This window comes from Oncorhynchus gorbuscha, unplaced genomic scaffold (genome assembly GCF_021184085.1).
Source record: "Oncorhynchus gorbuscha isolate QuinsamMale2020 ecotype Even-year unplaced genomic scaffold, OgorEven_v1.0 Un_scaffold_836, whole genome shotgun sequence".
NCBI lineage: Eukaryota > Metazoa > Chordata > Actinopteri > Salmoniformes > Salmonidae > Oncorhynchus > Oncorhynchus gorbuscha.
In genome coordinates this window covers 214,605-229,604 of record NW_025745832.1, presented here as the reverse complement: position 1 = coordinate 229,604, position 15,000 = coordinate 214,605, and the positions used below count along the sequence as shown (strand labels likewise).

At 47.3% G+C, this 15,000-nt stretch overlaps 1 protein-coding gene across 2 annotated transcripts in view; it reads left to right on the top strand.

The window, feature by feature from the left end:
- The window catches only part of LOC124020491 (receptor-type tyrosine-protein phosphatase epsilon-like), an 80,838-nt gene that overhangs the window by 29,299 nt on the left and 36,539 nt on the right, over window positions 1–15,000 (top strand). Inside the window, exons 2-3 of one of the 2 annotated variants that reach the window (XM_046335739.1) lie at window positions 9,164–9,241; window positions 13,989–14,085. In XM_046335739.1, coding sequence (XP_046191695.1) covers window positions 9,169–9,241; window positions 13,989–14,085 — 170 coding nt within the window. In that variant the 5' untranslated portion in view covers window positions 9,164–9,168. Of the gene's footprint in view, window positions 1–9,163; window positions 9,242–13,988; window positions 14,086–14,248; window positions 14,404–15,000 lie in introns of those variants that run through there. The other variant, XM_046335740.1, reaches the window with a different exon arrangement.

Sequence of the window (15,000 nt, the reverse complement as noted above, 5' to 3'; positions counted from 1 at the left end):
GAGATGGGACTGATGAGAGGCTGATTCATTCTAGACTGATGGAGAGATGGGACTGATGAGAGGCTGACTCCTTCTAGACTGAGGGAGAGATGGGACTGATGAGAGGCTGATTCATTCTAGACTGATGGAGAGATGGGACTGATGAGAGGCTGATTCATTCTAGACTGATGGAGAGATGGGACTGATGAGAGGATGATTCATTCTAGACTGAGGGAGAGATGGGACTGATGAGAGGCTGACTCCTTCTAGACTGAGGGAGAGATGGGACTGATGAGAGACTGACTCCTTCTAGACTGAGGGAGAGATGGGACTGATGAGAGGCTGATTCATTCTAGACTGATGGAGAGATGGGACTGATGAGAGGCTGACTCCTTCTAGACTGAGGGAGAGATGGGACTGATGAGAGGCTGATTCATTCTAGACTGATGGAGAGATGGGACTGATGAGAGGCTGACTCCTAGACTGAGGGAGAGATGGGACTGATGAGAGGCTGACTCCTTCTAGACTGAGGGAGAGATGGGACTGATGAGAGGCTGATTCCTTCTGGACTGAGGGAGAGATGGGACTGATGAGAGGCTGACTCCTTCTAGACTGAGGGAGAGATGGGACTGATGAGAGACTGATTCCTTCTGGACTGATGGAGAGATGGGACTGATGAGAGACTGATTCCTTCTGGACTGATGGAGAGATGGGACTGATGAGAGACTGATTCCTTCTAGACTGAGGGAGAGATGGGACTGATGAGAGACTGATTCCTTCTGGACTGAGGGAGAGATGGGACTGATGAGAGGCTGACTCCTTCTGGACTGAGGGAGAAATGGGACTGATGAGAGGCTGACTCCTTCTAGACTGAGGGAGAGATGGGACTGATGAGAGGCTGATTCCTTCTGGACTGAGGGAGAGAAGAGAGCTGGAGGAGCGCTGGTGATGAGAGGGGATATGCTCCTTTGAGAGAGCTCAAACACACACACACACGCACGCACACACACACACACACACACACACACACACACACACACTACTGGTTGCACACCGTGTGACTTACTCCTCTCAGCAGCATTACTGTAGTGTATGAATGGCCAACTTCCCAGTGCTCTCCTTCCCCTAGGCCTGAACAACCAAGGACATTTACACAGAGACCATAGAGGGAGAGGGGAGAAGGGGAGGAGGAGGGGAGAGAGAGAGGGGGGGGCTCCTCTCTCATTAGAATCCTGCCATCAGTCATTCCCTCAGGAGGGAGGAAGAGGTAGAGGGGGGAGGGAGGGGGCATGTCAGCTTTTATTAATCACCCAAGGAATGATTATTGACCCAGACCCTCTACCACATTGCCAGAATTACACAACACAGGGCAGGGGAGGGGAGGGGAGAGAGCAGGAGAGGGGAGAGGGAGAGGGGGCAGGGAGAGCAGGAGAGGGGAGGCAGGAGAGGGGAGGGCAGGACAGGGGAGGGCAGGAGAGGGGAGGAGAGGGGAGGGCAGGGGGAGAGGGAGAGGGGAGGGCAGGACAGGGCAGGGCAGGAGAGGGGAGGGCAGGACAAGGGAGGGCAGGAGAGGGGAGGGCAGGAGAGGGAGAGCAGGAGAGGGAGGGCAGGACAGGGGAGGGCAGGAGAGGGGAGGGCAGGAGAGGGGAGGGGGAGAGCAGGACAGGGCAGGGCAGGAGAGGGGAGGGCAGGACAAGGGAGGGCAGGAGAGGGGGGCAGGGCAGGACAGGGGAGGGCAGGAGAGGGGAGGGGAGGGGAGAGCAGGAGAGGGGAGAGCAGGAGAGGGGAGAGCAGGAGAAGGGAGGGCAGGAGAGGGGAGGCAGGAGAGGGGAGGGCAGGAGAGGGGAGGGCAGGACAGGGGGAGGGCAGGAGCGGGGAGGGCAGGAGGGCAGGGGAGAGGGGAGGGCAGGACAGGGGAGGGCAGGACAGGGCAGGGCAGGAGAGGGGAGGGCAGGACAGGAGAGGGCAGGAGAGGGGAGGGCAGGAGAGGGGAGGGCAGGAGAGGGGAGGGCAGGACAGGGGAGGGCAGGAGAGGGGAGGGCAGGACAGGGGAGGGCAGGAGAGGGGAGGGCAGGAGAGGGGAGGGTATGGCTTCTTTTACACATGACACATTCCTCTAGTCTCCTCTAGTCTCCTCTGGTCTCATCTGTCCTCCTCTAGTCTCCTCTAGTCTCCTCTAGTCTCCTCTGGTCTCATCTATCCTCCTCTAGTCTCCTCTGTCCTCCTCTGGTCTCCTTTGTCCTCCTCTAGTCTCCTCTAGTCTCCTCTGGTCTCATCTGTCCTCCTCTAGTCTCCTCTAGTCTCCTCTAGTCTCCTCTAGTCTCCTCTGGTCTCATCTATCCTCCTCTAGTCTCCTCTAGTCTCCTCTAGTCTCCTCTAGTCTCCTCTGGTCTCATCTGTTCTCCTCTAGTCTCCTCTGGTCTCATCTGTTCTCCTCTAATCTCCTCTGGTCTCTAGTCTCCTCTAGTCTCCTCTAGTCTCCTCTGGTCTCTAGTCTGCTCTAGTCTCCTCTAGTCTCCTCTGTCCTCCTCTGGTCTCCTTTGTCCTCCTCTAGTCTCCTCTAGTCTCCTCTAGTCTCCTCTGGTCTCCTCTAGTCTCCTCTAGTCTCCTCTAGTCTCCTCTGGTCTCATCTGTTCTCCTCTAGTCACCTCTGGTCTCTAGTCTGCTCTAGTCTCCTCTAGTCTCCTCTGTCCTCCTCTGGTCTCCTTTGTCCTCCTCTGTTCTCCTCTAGTCTCCTCTGGTCTCATCTGTTCTCCTCTAGTCACCTCTGGTCTCTAGTCTGCTCTAGTCTCCTCTAGTCTCCTCTAGTCTCCTCTGTCCTCCTCTGGTCTCCTTTGTCCTCCTCTGGTCTCCTCTAGTCTCTTCTGTTCTCCTCTGGTCTCTAGTCTCCTCTAGTCTCCTCTGTTCTCCTCTGGTCTCTAGTCTCCTCTGTTCTCCTCTAGTCTCCTCTGTTCTCCTCTGGTCTCTAGTCTCCTCTAGTCTCCTCTGTTCTCCTCTGGTCTCTAGTCTCCTCTAGTCTCCACTGTTCTCCTCTAGTCACCTCTGTCCTCCTCTGGTCTCTGGTCTCCTCTGTTCTCCTCTAGTCACCTCTGTCCTCCTCTGGTCTCCTCTGGTCTCTAGTCTGCTCTAGTCTCCTCTAGTCTCCTCTGGTCTCTAGTCTCCTCTAGTCTCCTCTAGTCTCTTCTGGTCTCTAGTCTGCTCTAGTCTCCTCTAATCTCCTCTGGTCTCTAGTCTCCTCTAGTCTCCTCTAGTCTCCTCTGGTCTCTAGTCTGCTCTAGTCTCCTCTAGTCTCCTCTGTCCTCCTCTGGTCTCCTTTGTCCTCCTCTAGTCTCCTCTAGTCTCCTCTGGTCTCATCTGTCCTCCTCTAGTCTCCTCTAGTCTCCTCTAGTCTCCTCTAGTCTCCTCTGGTCTCATCTGTTCTCCTCTAGTCTCCTCTGGTCTCATCTGTTCTCCTCTAGTCACCTCTGGTCTCTAGTCTGCTCTAGTCTCCTCTAGTCTCCTCTGTCCTCCTCTGGTCTCCTCTGTCCTCCTCTGGTCTCCTTTGTCCTCCTCTAGTCACCTCTGGTCTCTAGTCTGCTCTAGTCTCCTCTAGTCTCCTCTGTCCTCCTCTGGTCTCCTCTGTCCTCCTCTGGTCTCCTCTGTTCTCCTCTAGTCTCCTCTAGTCTCCTCTGTCCTCCTCTGGTCTCCTCTGTCCTCCTATAGTCTCCTCTGTTCTCCTCTGGTCTCATCTGTTCTCCTCTAGTCACCTCTGTCCTCCTCTGGTCTCCTCTAGTCTCCTCTGTTCTCCTCTGGTCTCTAGTCTCCTCTGTTCTCCTCTGGTCTCTAGTCTCCTCTGTTCTCCTCTAGTCTCCTCTGTTCTCCTCTGGTCTCTAGTCTCCTCTAGTCTCCTCTGTTCTCCTCTGGTCTCTAGTCTCCTCTAGTCTCCTCTGTTCTCCTCTAGTCTCCTCTGTTCTCCTCTGGTCTCTAGTCTCCTCTAGTCTCCTCTGTTCTCCTCTGGTCTCTAGTCTCCTCTGTTCTCCTATAGTCTCCTCTGTTCTCCTCTGGTCTCTAGTCTCCTCTGTTCTCCTCTAGTCTCCTCTGGTCTCCTCTAGTCTCCTCTGTTCTCCTCTGGTCTCTAGTCTCCTCTGTTCTCCTCTGTTCTCCTCTAGTCTCCTCTGTTCTCCTCTAGTCTCCTCTGTTCTCCTCTGTTCTCCCCTGTTCTCCTCTAGTCTCCTCTGATCTCTGTTCTCCTCTGGTCTCCTCTGATCTCTGTTCTCTGGTTGTGTGCATGGTTACAGGGACATTGCGACACATAGCAGCAGGAGTCGTTGTTAACTGTTCTTACTAGACCATGCTGCTGGGTTCTCCTGCAGCTGCTCCTCTGTTCACCTGCCTAACCTGAGTCTGGTACTCTTGGGATTTCTTACAGCTTTTCAACAGAGTTTATTCAGTCTCCTCTAGCTTCAGTCCTCTGAGTTTTATTCAGTCCTATAGCTTCAGTCCTAGGTTACAGAATTTTATTCAGTCCTAGGTTACAGAGGCCTATTCCTGAGTCTGGTACAGCCTTGGGAGTCTTAGGTTACAGAGATTTATTCAGTCCTATAGCTTCAGTCCTAGGTTACAGAGGTTTATTCAGTCCTATAGCTTCAGTCCTAGGTTACAGAGATTTATTCAGTCCTATAGCTTCAGTCCTACAGAGGTTTATTCAGTCCTACAGCTTCAGTCCTAGGTTACAGAGGTTTATTCAGTCCTATAGCTTCAGTCCTAGGTTACAGAGATTTATTCAGTCCTATAGCTTCAGTCCTACAGAGATTTATTCAGTCCTATAGCTTCAGTCCTAGGTTACAGAGGTTTATTCAGTCCTATAGCTTCAGTCCTACAGAGATTTATTCAGTCCTATAGCTTCAGTCCTACAGAGATTTATTCAGTCCTATAGCTTCAGTCCTACAGAGATGTATTCAGTCCTATAGCTTCAGTCCTACAGAGATGTATTCAGTCCTATAGCTTCAGTCCTAGGTTACAGAGGTTTTATTCAGTCCTATAGCTTCAGTCCTACAGAGATTTATTCAGTCCTATAGCTTCAGTCCTACAGAGATTTATTCAGTCCTATAGCTTCAGTCCTACAGAGATGTATTCAGTCCTATAGCTTCAGTCCTACAGAGATGTATTCAGTCCTATAGCTTCAGTCCTAGGTTACAGAGGTTTTATTCAGTCCTACAGCTTCAGTCCTAGGTTACAGAGGTTTATTCAGTCCTATAGCTTCAGTCCTACAGCGATGTATTCAGTCCTATAGCTTCAGTCCTAGGTTACAGAGGTGTATTCAGTCCTATAGCTTCAGTCCTAGGTTACAGAGATGTATTCAGTCCTATAGCTTCAGTCCTAGGTTACAGAGGTTTATTCAGTCCTACAGAGGTTTATTCAGTCCTACAGTAGGTTACAGGACTGTTATTCAGTCCTACAGAGGTTTATTCAGTCCTATAGTAGGTTACAGGACTCTTATTTGTCCTATAGAGGTTTATTCAGTCCTACAGTAGGTTACAGGACTGTTATTTGTCCTATAGAGGTTTATTCAGTCCTACAGTAGGTTACAGGACTGTTATTTGTCCTACAGAGGTTTATACAGAGGCTGTAGACTAAGAGACGTATCCATGGTGATATGTATAGATGGTATGGATGTTTAAACACCTTACTGAGGCTGTAGACTAAGAGACGTATCCATGGTGATATGTATAGATGGTATGGATGTTTAAACACCTTACTGCGTGTGCTTTTCGTTAACATACTGCTTTTTAACATCACATCTGGAAAATATCCCCATAAACTGCAGATATTTTTGTTTTGTTTTTGTCATGAAACAGGAATTTGAACAATCGGTATTTATTTGAATATTTGAAATGCTTGAAGTGTGTTTTTTACGTCAGTGACATGGTTTCCTGTTGTTTTTTTCGTTAGTCTATTGGCCCACCTTGTGGACATAGAAGGCATTACCGTGACAACGTGCTTTACTGGCAGAAGACTGCAGTCTGATTGGTCTGAGATCTGCCTCTTGAATACCGTGACAACGTGCTTTACTGGCACAAGACTGCAGTCTGATTGGTCTGAGATCTGCCTCTTGAATACCGTGACAACGTGTTCTGCTTTACTGGCAGAAGACTGCAGTCTGATTGGTCTGAGATCTGCCTCTTGAATACCGTGACAACGTGTTCTGCTTTACTGGCAGAAGACTGCAGTCTGATTGGTCTGAGATCTGCCTCTTGAATACCGTGACAACGTGTTCTGCTTCACTGGCAGAAGACTGCAGTCTGATTGGTCTGAGATCTGCCTTTTGAATACCGTGACAACGTGTTCTGCTTTACTGGCACAAGACTGCAGTCTGATTGGTCTGAGATCTGCCTCTTGAATACCGTGACAACGTGTTCTGCTTCACTGGCAGAAGACTGCAGTCTGATTGGTCTGAGATCTGCCTCTTGAATACCGTGACAACGTGTTCTGCTTCACTGGCAGAAGACTGCAGTCTGATTGGTCTGAGATCTGCCTCTTGAATACCGTGACAACGTGTTCTGCTTTACTGGCAGAAGACTGCAGTCTGATTGGTCTGAGATCTGCCTCTTGAATACAGTCATGTGCAATGCTCTTGGTTGGGCGTCAATCAACAAGATATTTAAAAAAAAAATTTTTTTAAACATGCTTATTTTATTTCATAATGTACACCGTTTTAAAACATACCCGACTCCCATTCACAACATTTTTTTAAAACCTTTATTTTACTAGGCAAGTCAGTTAAGAACAAGTTCTTATTTTCAATGACGGCCTGGGAACAGTGGGTTAACTGCCTGTTCAGGGGCAGAACAACAGATTTGTACCTTGTCAGCTAGGGGATTTGAACTCGTGACCTTCTGGTTACTAGTCCAACGCTCTAACCACTAGGCTACCCTGCCGCCCCGGTTGGTAAGCGACAGACATTCAGTCCAACGCTCTAACCACTAGGCTACCCTGCCACCCCAGTGGGAGACAGTCATTCAGTCCAACGCTCTAACCACTAGGCTACCCTGCCGCCCCGGTTGGTAAGCGACAGACATTCAGTCCAACGCTCTAACCACTAGGCTACCCTGCCGCCCCAGTTGGTAAGCGACAGACATTCAGTCCAACGCTCTAACCACTAGGCTACCCTGCCGCCCCGGTTGGTAAGCGACAGACATTCAGTCCAACGCTCTAACCACTAGGCTACCCTGCCACCCCAGTGGGAGACAGTCATTCAGTCCATCGCTCTAACCACTAGGCTACCCTGCCGTCCCGGTTGGTAAGCGACAGACATTCAGTCCAACGCTCTAACCACTAGGCTACCCTGCCGCCCCGGTTGGTAAGAGACAGACATTCAGTCCAACGCTCTAACCACTAGGCTACCCTGCCACCCCGGTTGGTAAGCGACAGACATTCAGTCCAACGCTCTAACCACTAGGCTACCCTGCCGCCCCAGTGGGAGACAGTCATTCAGTCCAACGCTCTAACCACTAGGCTACCCTGCCGCCCCAGTGGGAGACAGTCATTCAGTCCAACGCTCTAACCACTAGGCTACCCTGCCGCCCCAGTTGGAGACAGTCATTCAGTCCAACGCTCTAACCACTAGGCTACCCTGCCGCCCCAGTGGGAGACAGTCATTCAGTCCAACGCTCTAACCACTAGGCTACCCTGCCGCCCCGGTTGGTAAGCGAAAGACATTCAGTCAACACGAGGAATAGATTGTCCTCCATCTTTGTGTTCTCCAGACAGAAAAGAGAAATAGGAAAAACAACATTTTAATTCAGAGCAATAAAGAAATGGAATAATTTAACTGAGAAAAACCAGAAACCTTTCAATATATAAATTCAATCAATACTGTAAAACAATTTAAATATAATATGTGGGAGTGTTGTGTTGTACTATGATAGATGAAGAATCAATATATCTTTATAGACTGTTAAGAGTATGTATCTAGTCAATATCTCAGTGTATTATGTCTGTTTTGTAACACTGTGTTTATATGTGAAAATATGATCGTATTATAAATTGTATTTGAATGTTTAAGGACTCTTGAAAAATTAGTCCAAATTAGGACTAAAATAGCTCTGAATCAAATCAAATCAAATACAGATTGTACTTTTTTCACATTGTGTGTTTAAAAAAAATCAGGAATGAATCATCCATTAGTTTAACATGACCTGTTAATAACTGTTATTATGTCTCTCTCTCTCTCTCTCTCTCTCCTCTCTCTCTCTCTCTCTCTCTCTCTCTCTCTCTCTCTCTCTCTCTCTCTCTCTCTCTCTCTCTCTCTGTCTCTCTGTCTCTCTGTCTCTCTCTCTCTCTCTCTCTCTCCCTCTCTCTCTCTCTCTCTCTCTCTCTGTCTCTCTGTCTCTCTCTCTCTCTCTGTCTCTCTCTCTGTCTCTCTCTCTCTCTCTCTCTCTCTCTCTCTCTCTCTCTCTCTCTCTCTCTCTCTCTCTCTCTCTCTCTCTCTCTCTCTCTCTCTGTCTCTCTCTGTCTCTCTCTCTCTGTCTCTGTCTCTCTCTCTCTCTCTCTGTCTCTCTCTCTGTCTCTCTCTCTCTCTCTCTCTCTCTCTCTCTCTCTCTCTCTCTCTCTCTCTCTCTCTCTCTCTCTGTCTCTCTCTCTCTGTCTCTCTGTCTCTCTGTCTCTCTCTCTCTCTCTCTCTCTCTCTCTCTCTCTCTCTCTCTCTCTCTCTCTCTCTCTCTCTCTCTCTCTCTCTCTCTCTCTCTCTCTCTCTCTCTCTCTCTCTCTCTCTCTCTCTCTCTCTGTCTCTCTCTCTGTCTCTCTCTCTGTCTCTCTCTCTCTCTCTCTCTGTCTCTCTCTCTCTCTCTCTCTCTCTCTCTCTCTCTCTCTCTCTCTCTCTCTCTCTCTCTCTCTGTCTCTCTGTCTCTCTCTCTCTGTCTCTCTCTCTCTCTGTCTCTCTCTCTCTCTCTCTCTCTCTCTCTCTCTCTCTCTCTCTCTCTCTCTCTCTCTCTCTCTCTCTCTCTCTCTCTCTCTCTCTCTCTCTCTCTCTCTCTCTCTCCCCTCTCTCTCTCTCTCTCTCTCTCTCTCTCTCTCTCTCTCTCTCTCTCCCTCTCTCTCCCTCTCTCTCTCTCTCTCTCTCTCTCTCTCTCTCTCTCTCTCTCTCTCTCTCTCTCTCTCTCTCTCTCTCTCTCTCTCTCTCTCTCTCTCTCTCTCTCTCTCTCAGTCACAATGGTCCCAGTTCTGTTTTTGGTGGCAATCACGTTATCAACCAATGACACTTCCAATGAAGACCAGACAGGAGGTAAGTGAGACAGATGAAATTGAACCGTAGAATGTGTTTCTGGAGAGAGACAGGATACTAATAACTGTTTCTAGACAGTAAATACACAGTAAGGCCTGTGTCTATATTACAGTATATCCTCCACTGTCTGATAAGGTGCTATGGTCCATCCTTCCTTTACTATTACAGGATTATAGTTAAGCTGGACTGGATTAGTTTAGCCAGTCATTTACCATGTTGTTATCATTTGTAAATGGCTGGCTGTGAATGTCTTTATTTTTTTAAACCTTTATTTTACTAGGCAAGTCAGTTAAGAACAAATTCTTATTTTCAACGAGGCCTAGGAACAGTGTTTTAACTGCCTGTTCAGGGGCAGAACGACAGATTTGTACCTTGTCAGCTCGGGGGTTGGAACTAGTCCAACGCTCTAACCACTAGGCTACCCTGCCTACAGTAGCCCTTCTCTCTCTCAGGTTTAAATGAGATAACCCAGACCCTTAACAGTAGCCCTTCTCTCTCTCAGGTTTAAATGAGATAACCCAACCCTTAACAGCAGCCCTTCTCTCTCAGGTTTAAATGAGATAACCCAGACCCTTAACAGTAGCCCTTCTCTCTCTCAGGTTTAAATGAGATAACCCAGACCCTTAACAGTAGCCCAGCCCTTCTCTGTCTCAGGTTTAAATGAGATAACCCAGACCCTTAACAGTAGCCCTTCTCTCTCTCAGGTTTAAATGAGATAACCCAGACCCTTAACAGCAGCCCTTCTCTCTCTCTCTCAGGTTTAAATGAGATAACCCTAACCCTTAACAGCAGCCCTTCTCTCTCTCAGGTTTAAATGAGATAACCCAGACCCTTAACAGCAGCCCTTCTCTCTCTCAGGTTTAAATGAGATAACCCTTAACAGTAGCCCTTCTCTCTCTCAGGTTTAAATGAGATAACCCAGACCCTTAACAGCAGCCCTTCTCTCTCTCAGGTTTAAATGAGATAACCCAGACCCTTAACAGCAGCCCTTCTCTGTCTCAGGTTTAAATGAGATAACCCAGACCCTTAACAGCAGCCCTTCTCTCTCTCTCTCAGGTTTAAATGAGATAACCCAGACCCTTAACAGTAGCCCTTCTCTCTCTCTCTCAGGTTTAAATGAGATAACCCAGACCCTTAACAGCAGCCCTTCTCTCTCTCAGGTTTAAATGAGATAACCCAGACCCTTAACAGCAGCCCTTCTCTGTCTCAGGTTTAAATGAGATAACCCAGACCCTTAACAGCAGCCCTTCTCTCTCAGGTTTAAATGAGATAACCCAGACCCTTAACAGCAGCCCTTCTCTCTCTCTCTCAGGTTTAAATGAGATAACCCAGACCCTTAACAGCAGCCCTTCTCTCTCTCTCTCAGGTTTAAATGAGATAACCCTAACCCTTAACAGCAGCCCTTCTCTCTCAGGTTTAAATGAGATAACCCAGACCCTTAACAGTAGCCCTTCTCTCTCTCAGGTTTAAATGAGATAACCCAGACCCTTAACAGTAGCCCTTCTCTCTCTCAGGTTTAAATGAGATAACCCAGACCCTTAACAGCAGCCCTTCTCTCTCTCAGGTTTAAATGAGATAACCCAGACCCTTAACAGTAGCCCAGCCCTTCTCTCTCTCAGGTTTAAATGAGATAACCCAGACCCTTAACAGTAGCCCTTCTCTCTCTCAGGTTTAAATGAGATAACCCAGACCCTTAACAGCAGCCCTTCTCTCTCTCAGGTTTAAATGAGATAACCCAGACCCTTAACAGTAGCCCTTCTCTCTCTCAGGTTTAAATGAGATAACCCAGACCCTTAACAGCAGCCCTTCTCTCTCAGGTTTAAATGAGATAACCCAGACCCTTAACAGCAGCCCTTCTCTCTCTCAGGTTTAAATGAGATAACCCAGACCCTTAACAGTAGCCCTTCTCTCTCTCAGGTTTAAATGAGATAACCCAGACCCTTAACAGTAGCCCTTCTCTCTCTCAGGTTTAAATGAGATAACCCAGACCCTTAACAGCAGCCCTTCTCTCTCAGGTTTAAATGAGATAACCCAGACCCTTAACAGTAGCCCTTCTCTCTCTCTCTCTCAGGTTTAAATGAGATAACCCAGACCCTTAACAGCAGCCCTTCTCTCTCAGGTTTAAATGAGATAACCCAGACCCTTAACAGTAGCCCAGCCCTTCTCTCTCTCAGGTTTAAATGAGATAACCCAGACCCTTAACAGTAGCCCAGCCCTTCTCTCTCTCAGGTTTAAATGAGATAACCCAGACCCTTAACAGCAGCCCTTCTCTCTCTCAGGTTTAAATGAGATAACCCAGACCCTTAACAGCAGCCCTTCTCTCTCTCTCTCTCAGGTTTAAATGAGATAACCCAGACCCTTAACAGTAGCCCTTCTCTCTCTCAGGTTTAAATGAGATAACCCAGACCCTTAACAGTAGCCCAGCCCTTCTCTCTCTCAGGTTTAAATGAGATAACCCAGACCCTTAACAGCAGCCCTTCTCTCTCTCAGGTTTAAATGAGATAACCCAGACCCTTAACAGCAGCCCTTCTCTCTCTCTCTCTCAGGTTTAAATGAGATAACCCAGACCCTTAACAGTAGCCCTTCTCTCTCTCAGGTTTAAATGAGATAACCCAGACCCTTAACAGCAGCCCTTCTCTCTCTCTCTCTCTCTCAGGTTTAAATGAGATAACCCAGACCCTTAACAGTAGCCCTTCTCTCTCTCAGGTTTAAATGAGATAACCCAGACCCTTAACAGCAGCCCTTCTCTCTCTCAGGTTTAAATGAGATAACCCAGACCCTTAACAGTAGCCCTTCTGTCTCTCTCTCAGGTTTAAATGAGATAACCCAGACCCTTAACAGTAGCCCTTCTCTCTCTCAGGTTTAAATGAGATAACCCAGACCCTTAACAGCAGCCCTTCTCTCTCTCAGGTTTAAATGAGATAACCCAGACCCTTAACAGTAGCCCTTCTCTCTCTCTCAGGTTTAAATGAGATAACCCAGACCCTTAACAGTAGCCCTTCTCTCTCTCTCTCAGGTTTAAATGAGATAACCCTGACCCTTAACAGCAGCCCTTCTCTCTCTCAGGTTTAAATGAGATAACCCAGACCCTTAACAGCAGCCCTTCTCTCTCTCTCTCAGGTTTAAATGAGATAACCCAGACCCTTAACAGTAGCCCTTCTCTCTCTCTCTCAGGTTTAAATGAGATAACCCAGACCCTTAACAGTAGCCCTTCTCTCTCTCTCTCAGGTTTAAATGAGATAACCCTGACCCTTAACAGCAGCCCTTCTCTCTCTCTCTCAGGTTTAAATGAGATAACCCAGACCCTTAACAGCAGCCCTTCTCTCTCTCAGGTTTAAATGAGATAACCCTTAACAGTAGCCCTTCTCTCTCTCAGGTTTAAATGAGATAACCCAGACCCTTAACAGCAGCCCTTCTCTCTCTCAGGTTTAGAGGAGCTTGTCCCTGATACTTATCTCTCAAGACAACGGCTTCGGCCCAGATGGCAGCCTATTCCCAATATAGTGCACAACTGTTTTCTCCAAGGTCCATAGGACTACGGTCAAAAGTAGTGCACTATATAGGGAATAGGGTGCCATTTTGGGACATAACCAAGTCAGATCTTAAAACGGGCCTCCATCCAGACCATAATAACGGGTCTAGTTGCCTGCCAACCTTAATTCCCACCTGGCCACCACCAGAGTAGGGTTGTGTTCAGTTGGGACAACACGGAAGAAAACACTCTGAAACAGACAGGTGCTATCTGCTGTCGCCCAATCAGAAAAGGGTTGTTTTTGTTGTCTGTTGTGTGTCTTATTGAACACTGCTCAACTCTCTGTAGCCCCGTAGAAATATAATAACTAGAAAGGACATTCATGATCTGAGGTGGCTATTGACCTATCTAGTAATTGTACTGCTACGCTCAACTCTCTGTAGCCCCGTAGAAATATAATAACTAGAAAGGACATTTATGATCTGAGGTGGCTATTGACCTATTTAGTGATTGTACTGCTACGCTCAACTCTCTGTAGCCCCGTAGAAATATAATAACTAGAAAGGACATTCATGATCTGAGGTGGCCATTGACCTATCTAGTAATTGTACTGCTACGCTCAACTCTCTGTAGCCCCGTAGAAATATAATAACTAGAAAGGACATTCATGATCTGAGGTGGCTATTGACCTATCTAGTCATTGTACTGCTACGCTCAACTCTCTGTAGCCCCGTAGAAATTTAATAACTAGAAAGGACATGTATGATCTGAGGTGGCTATTGACCTATCTAGTAATTGTACTGCTACGCTCAACTCTCTGTAGCCCCGTAGAAATATAATAACTAGAAAGGACATTCATGATCTGAGGTGGCTATTGACCTATCTAGTAATTGTACTACTACGCTCAACTCTCTGTAGCCCCGTAGAAATATAATAAGTAGAAAGGACATTCATGATCTGAGGTGGCTATTGACCTATCTAGTAATTGTACTGCTACGCTCAACTCTCTGTTCTACCACAGGCTTGTTCCTGTTCCTTTGATGACTCTCTCTCTGCTGTCTGGATCCTCTCCAATAACCTCTCCTACCTCCTGAAGTGTGTACTCGTTCACTACGTTGGGTTGGTGGAGGCATGGGCTAGACTCGAATGAGGGTTACGCTATTTCCTTTCATAAATCTATGAAGGGAGGTGAACAAGTGCACACTTTCGGAGGAAGGACAGATTTTGTTTGGCGTCCATAACCTCTGCCTCTTCCTTCTTCCCTCTCCTTTCCAGAAGACACGAAGTCCCAGAGTTCCCACATCCTGCCTACCGTGCTGGTCTTCTCCGTGCTGCTTGTCATCAGCATTCTGCTGGCCTGGTACTTCCTCAGGTAACGAACCAGTCACAGGGTGGGGTAGTGTGTGTGTGTGTGTGTGCTGCCAGACAGGGCGAGGGCCAAGGCGACGTCACCCTTCCTCTCCCCAATCAGCAGAGGGCGGAGCCTCCAGTCAGGAAATGAACCACTAGCAGTTGTTCATGCCTCACGCTGGCCACAGTAAAAGTGAAGTACACAGCCAGGCGCGTTAGTATGAACGATCTGAAGCCAAAGAGAGAGACCTGCTGTGGCTGTAACCTAGCAGTGCTGTGTTCTGTGATCTCATCAACCCTGGACTCTAATGAGAAAGAGCAGCTTTTCCAGTTTCAGATGGTACCAACGTATCTGTGTGCTTTATATCTTAGAACTGTTAGTTATTAGAACTTAGAACTGTTAGCTTTATAACATATAACTCATGTTTTAACTTACAACCTACAACTGTTACATCTTACAACTGTTAGTTATTAGAACGGTTAGTTCTTACAACTGTTAGATCTTACAACTTACAACTGTTAGATCTTAGAACTGTTAGAACTTAGAACTGTTAGTTCTTAGAACTGTTAGTTCTTAGAACTGTTAGAACTTAGAACTGTTAGTTATTAGAACTGTTAGAACTTAGAACTGTTAGAACTTAGAACTGTTAGTTCTTAGAACTGTTAGAACTTAGAACTGTTAGAACTTAGAACTGTTAGTTCTTAGAACTGTTATAACTTAGAACTGTTAGAACTTAGAACTGTTAGTTCTTAGAACTGTTAGAACTTAGAACTGTTAGAACTTAGAACTGTTAGTTCTTAGAACTGTTAGTTCTTAGAACTGTTAGTTATTAGAACTGATGTTTTGGAGTGGACTTGACTAATAGTTGCAGGTAAAATGTATCCCTTTATGTCCGTTAATTAACCTGTCATTGGTTCTTAGAACTGTTAGTTCCTC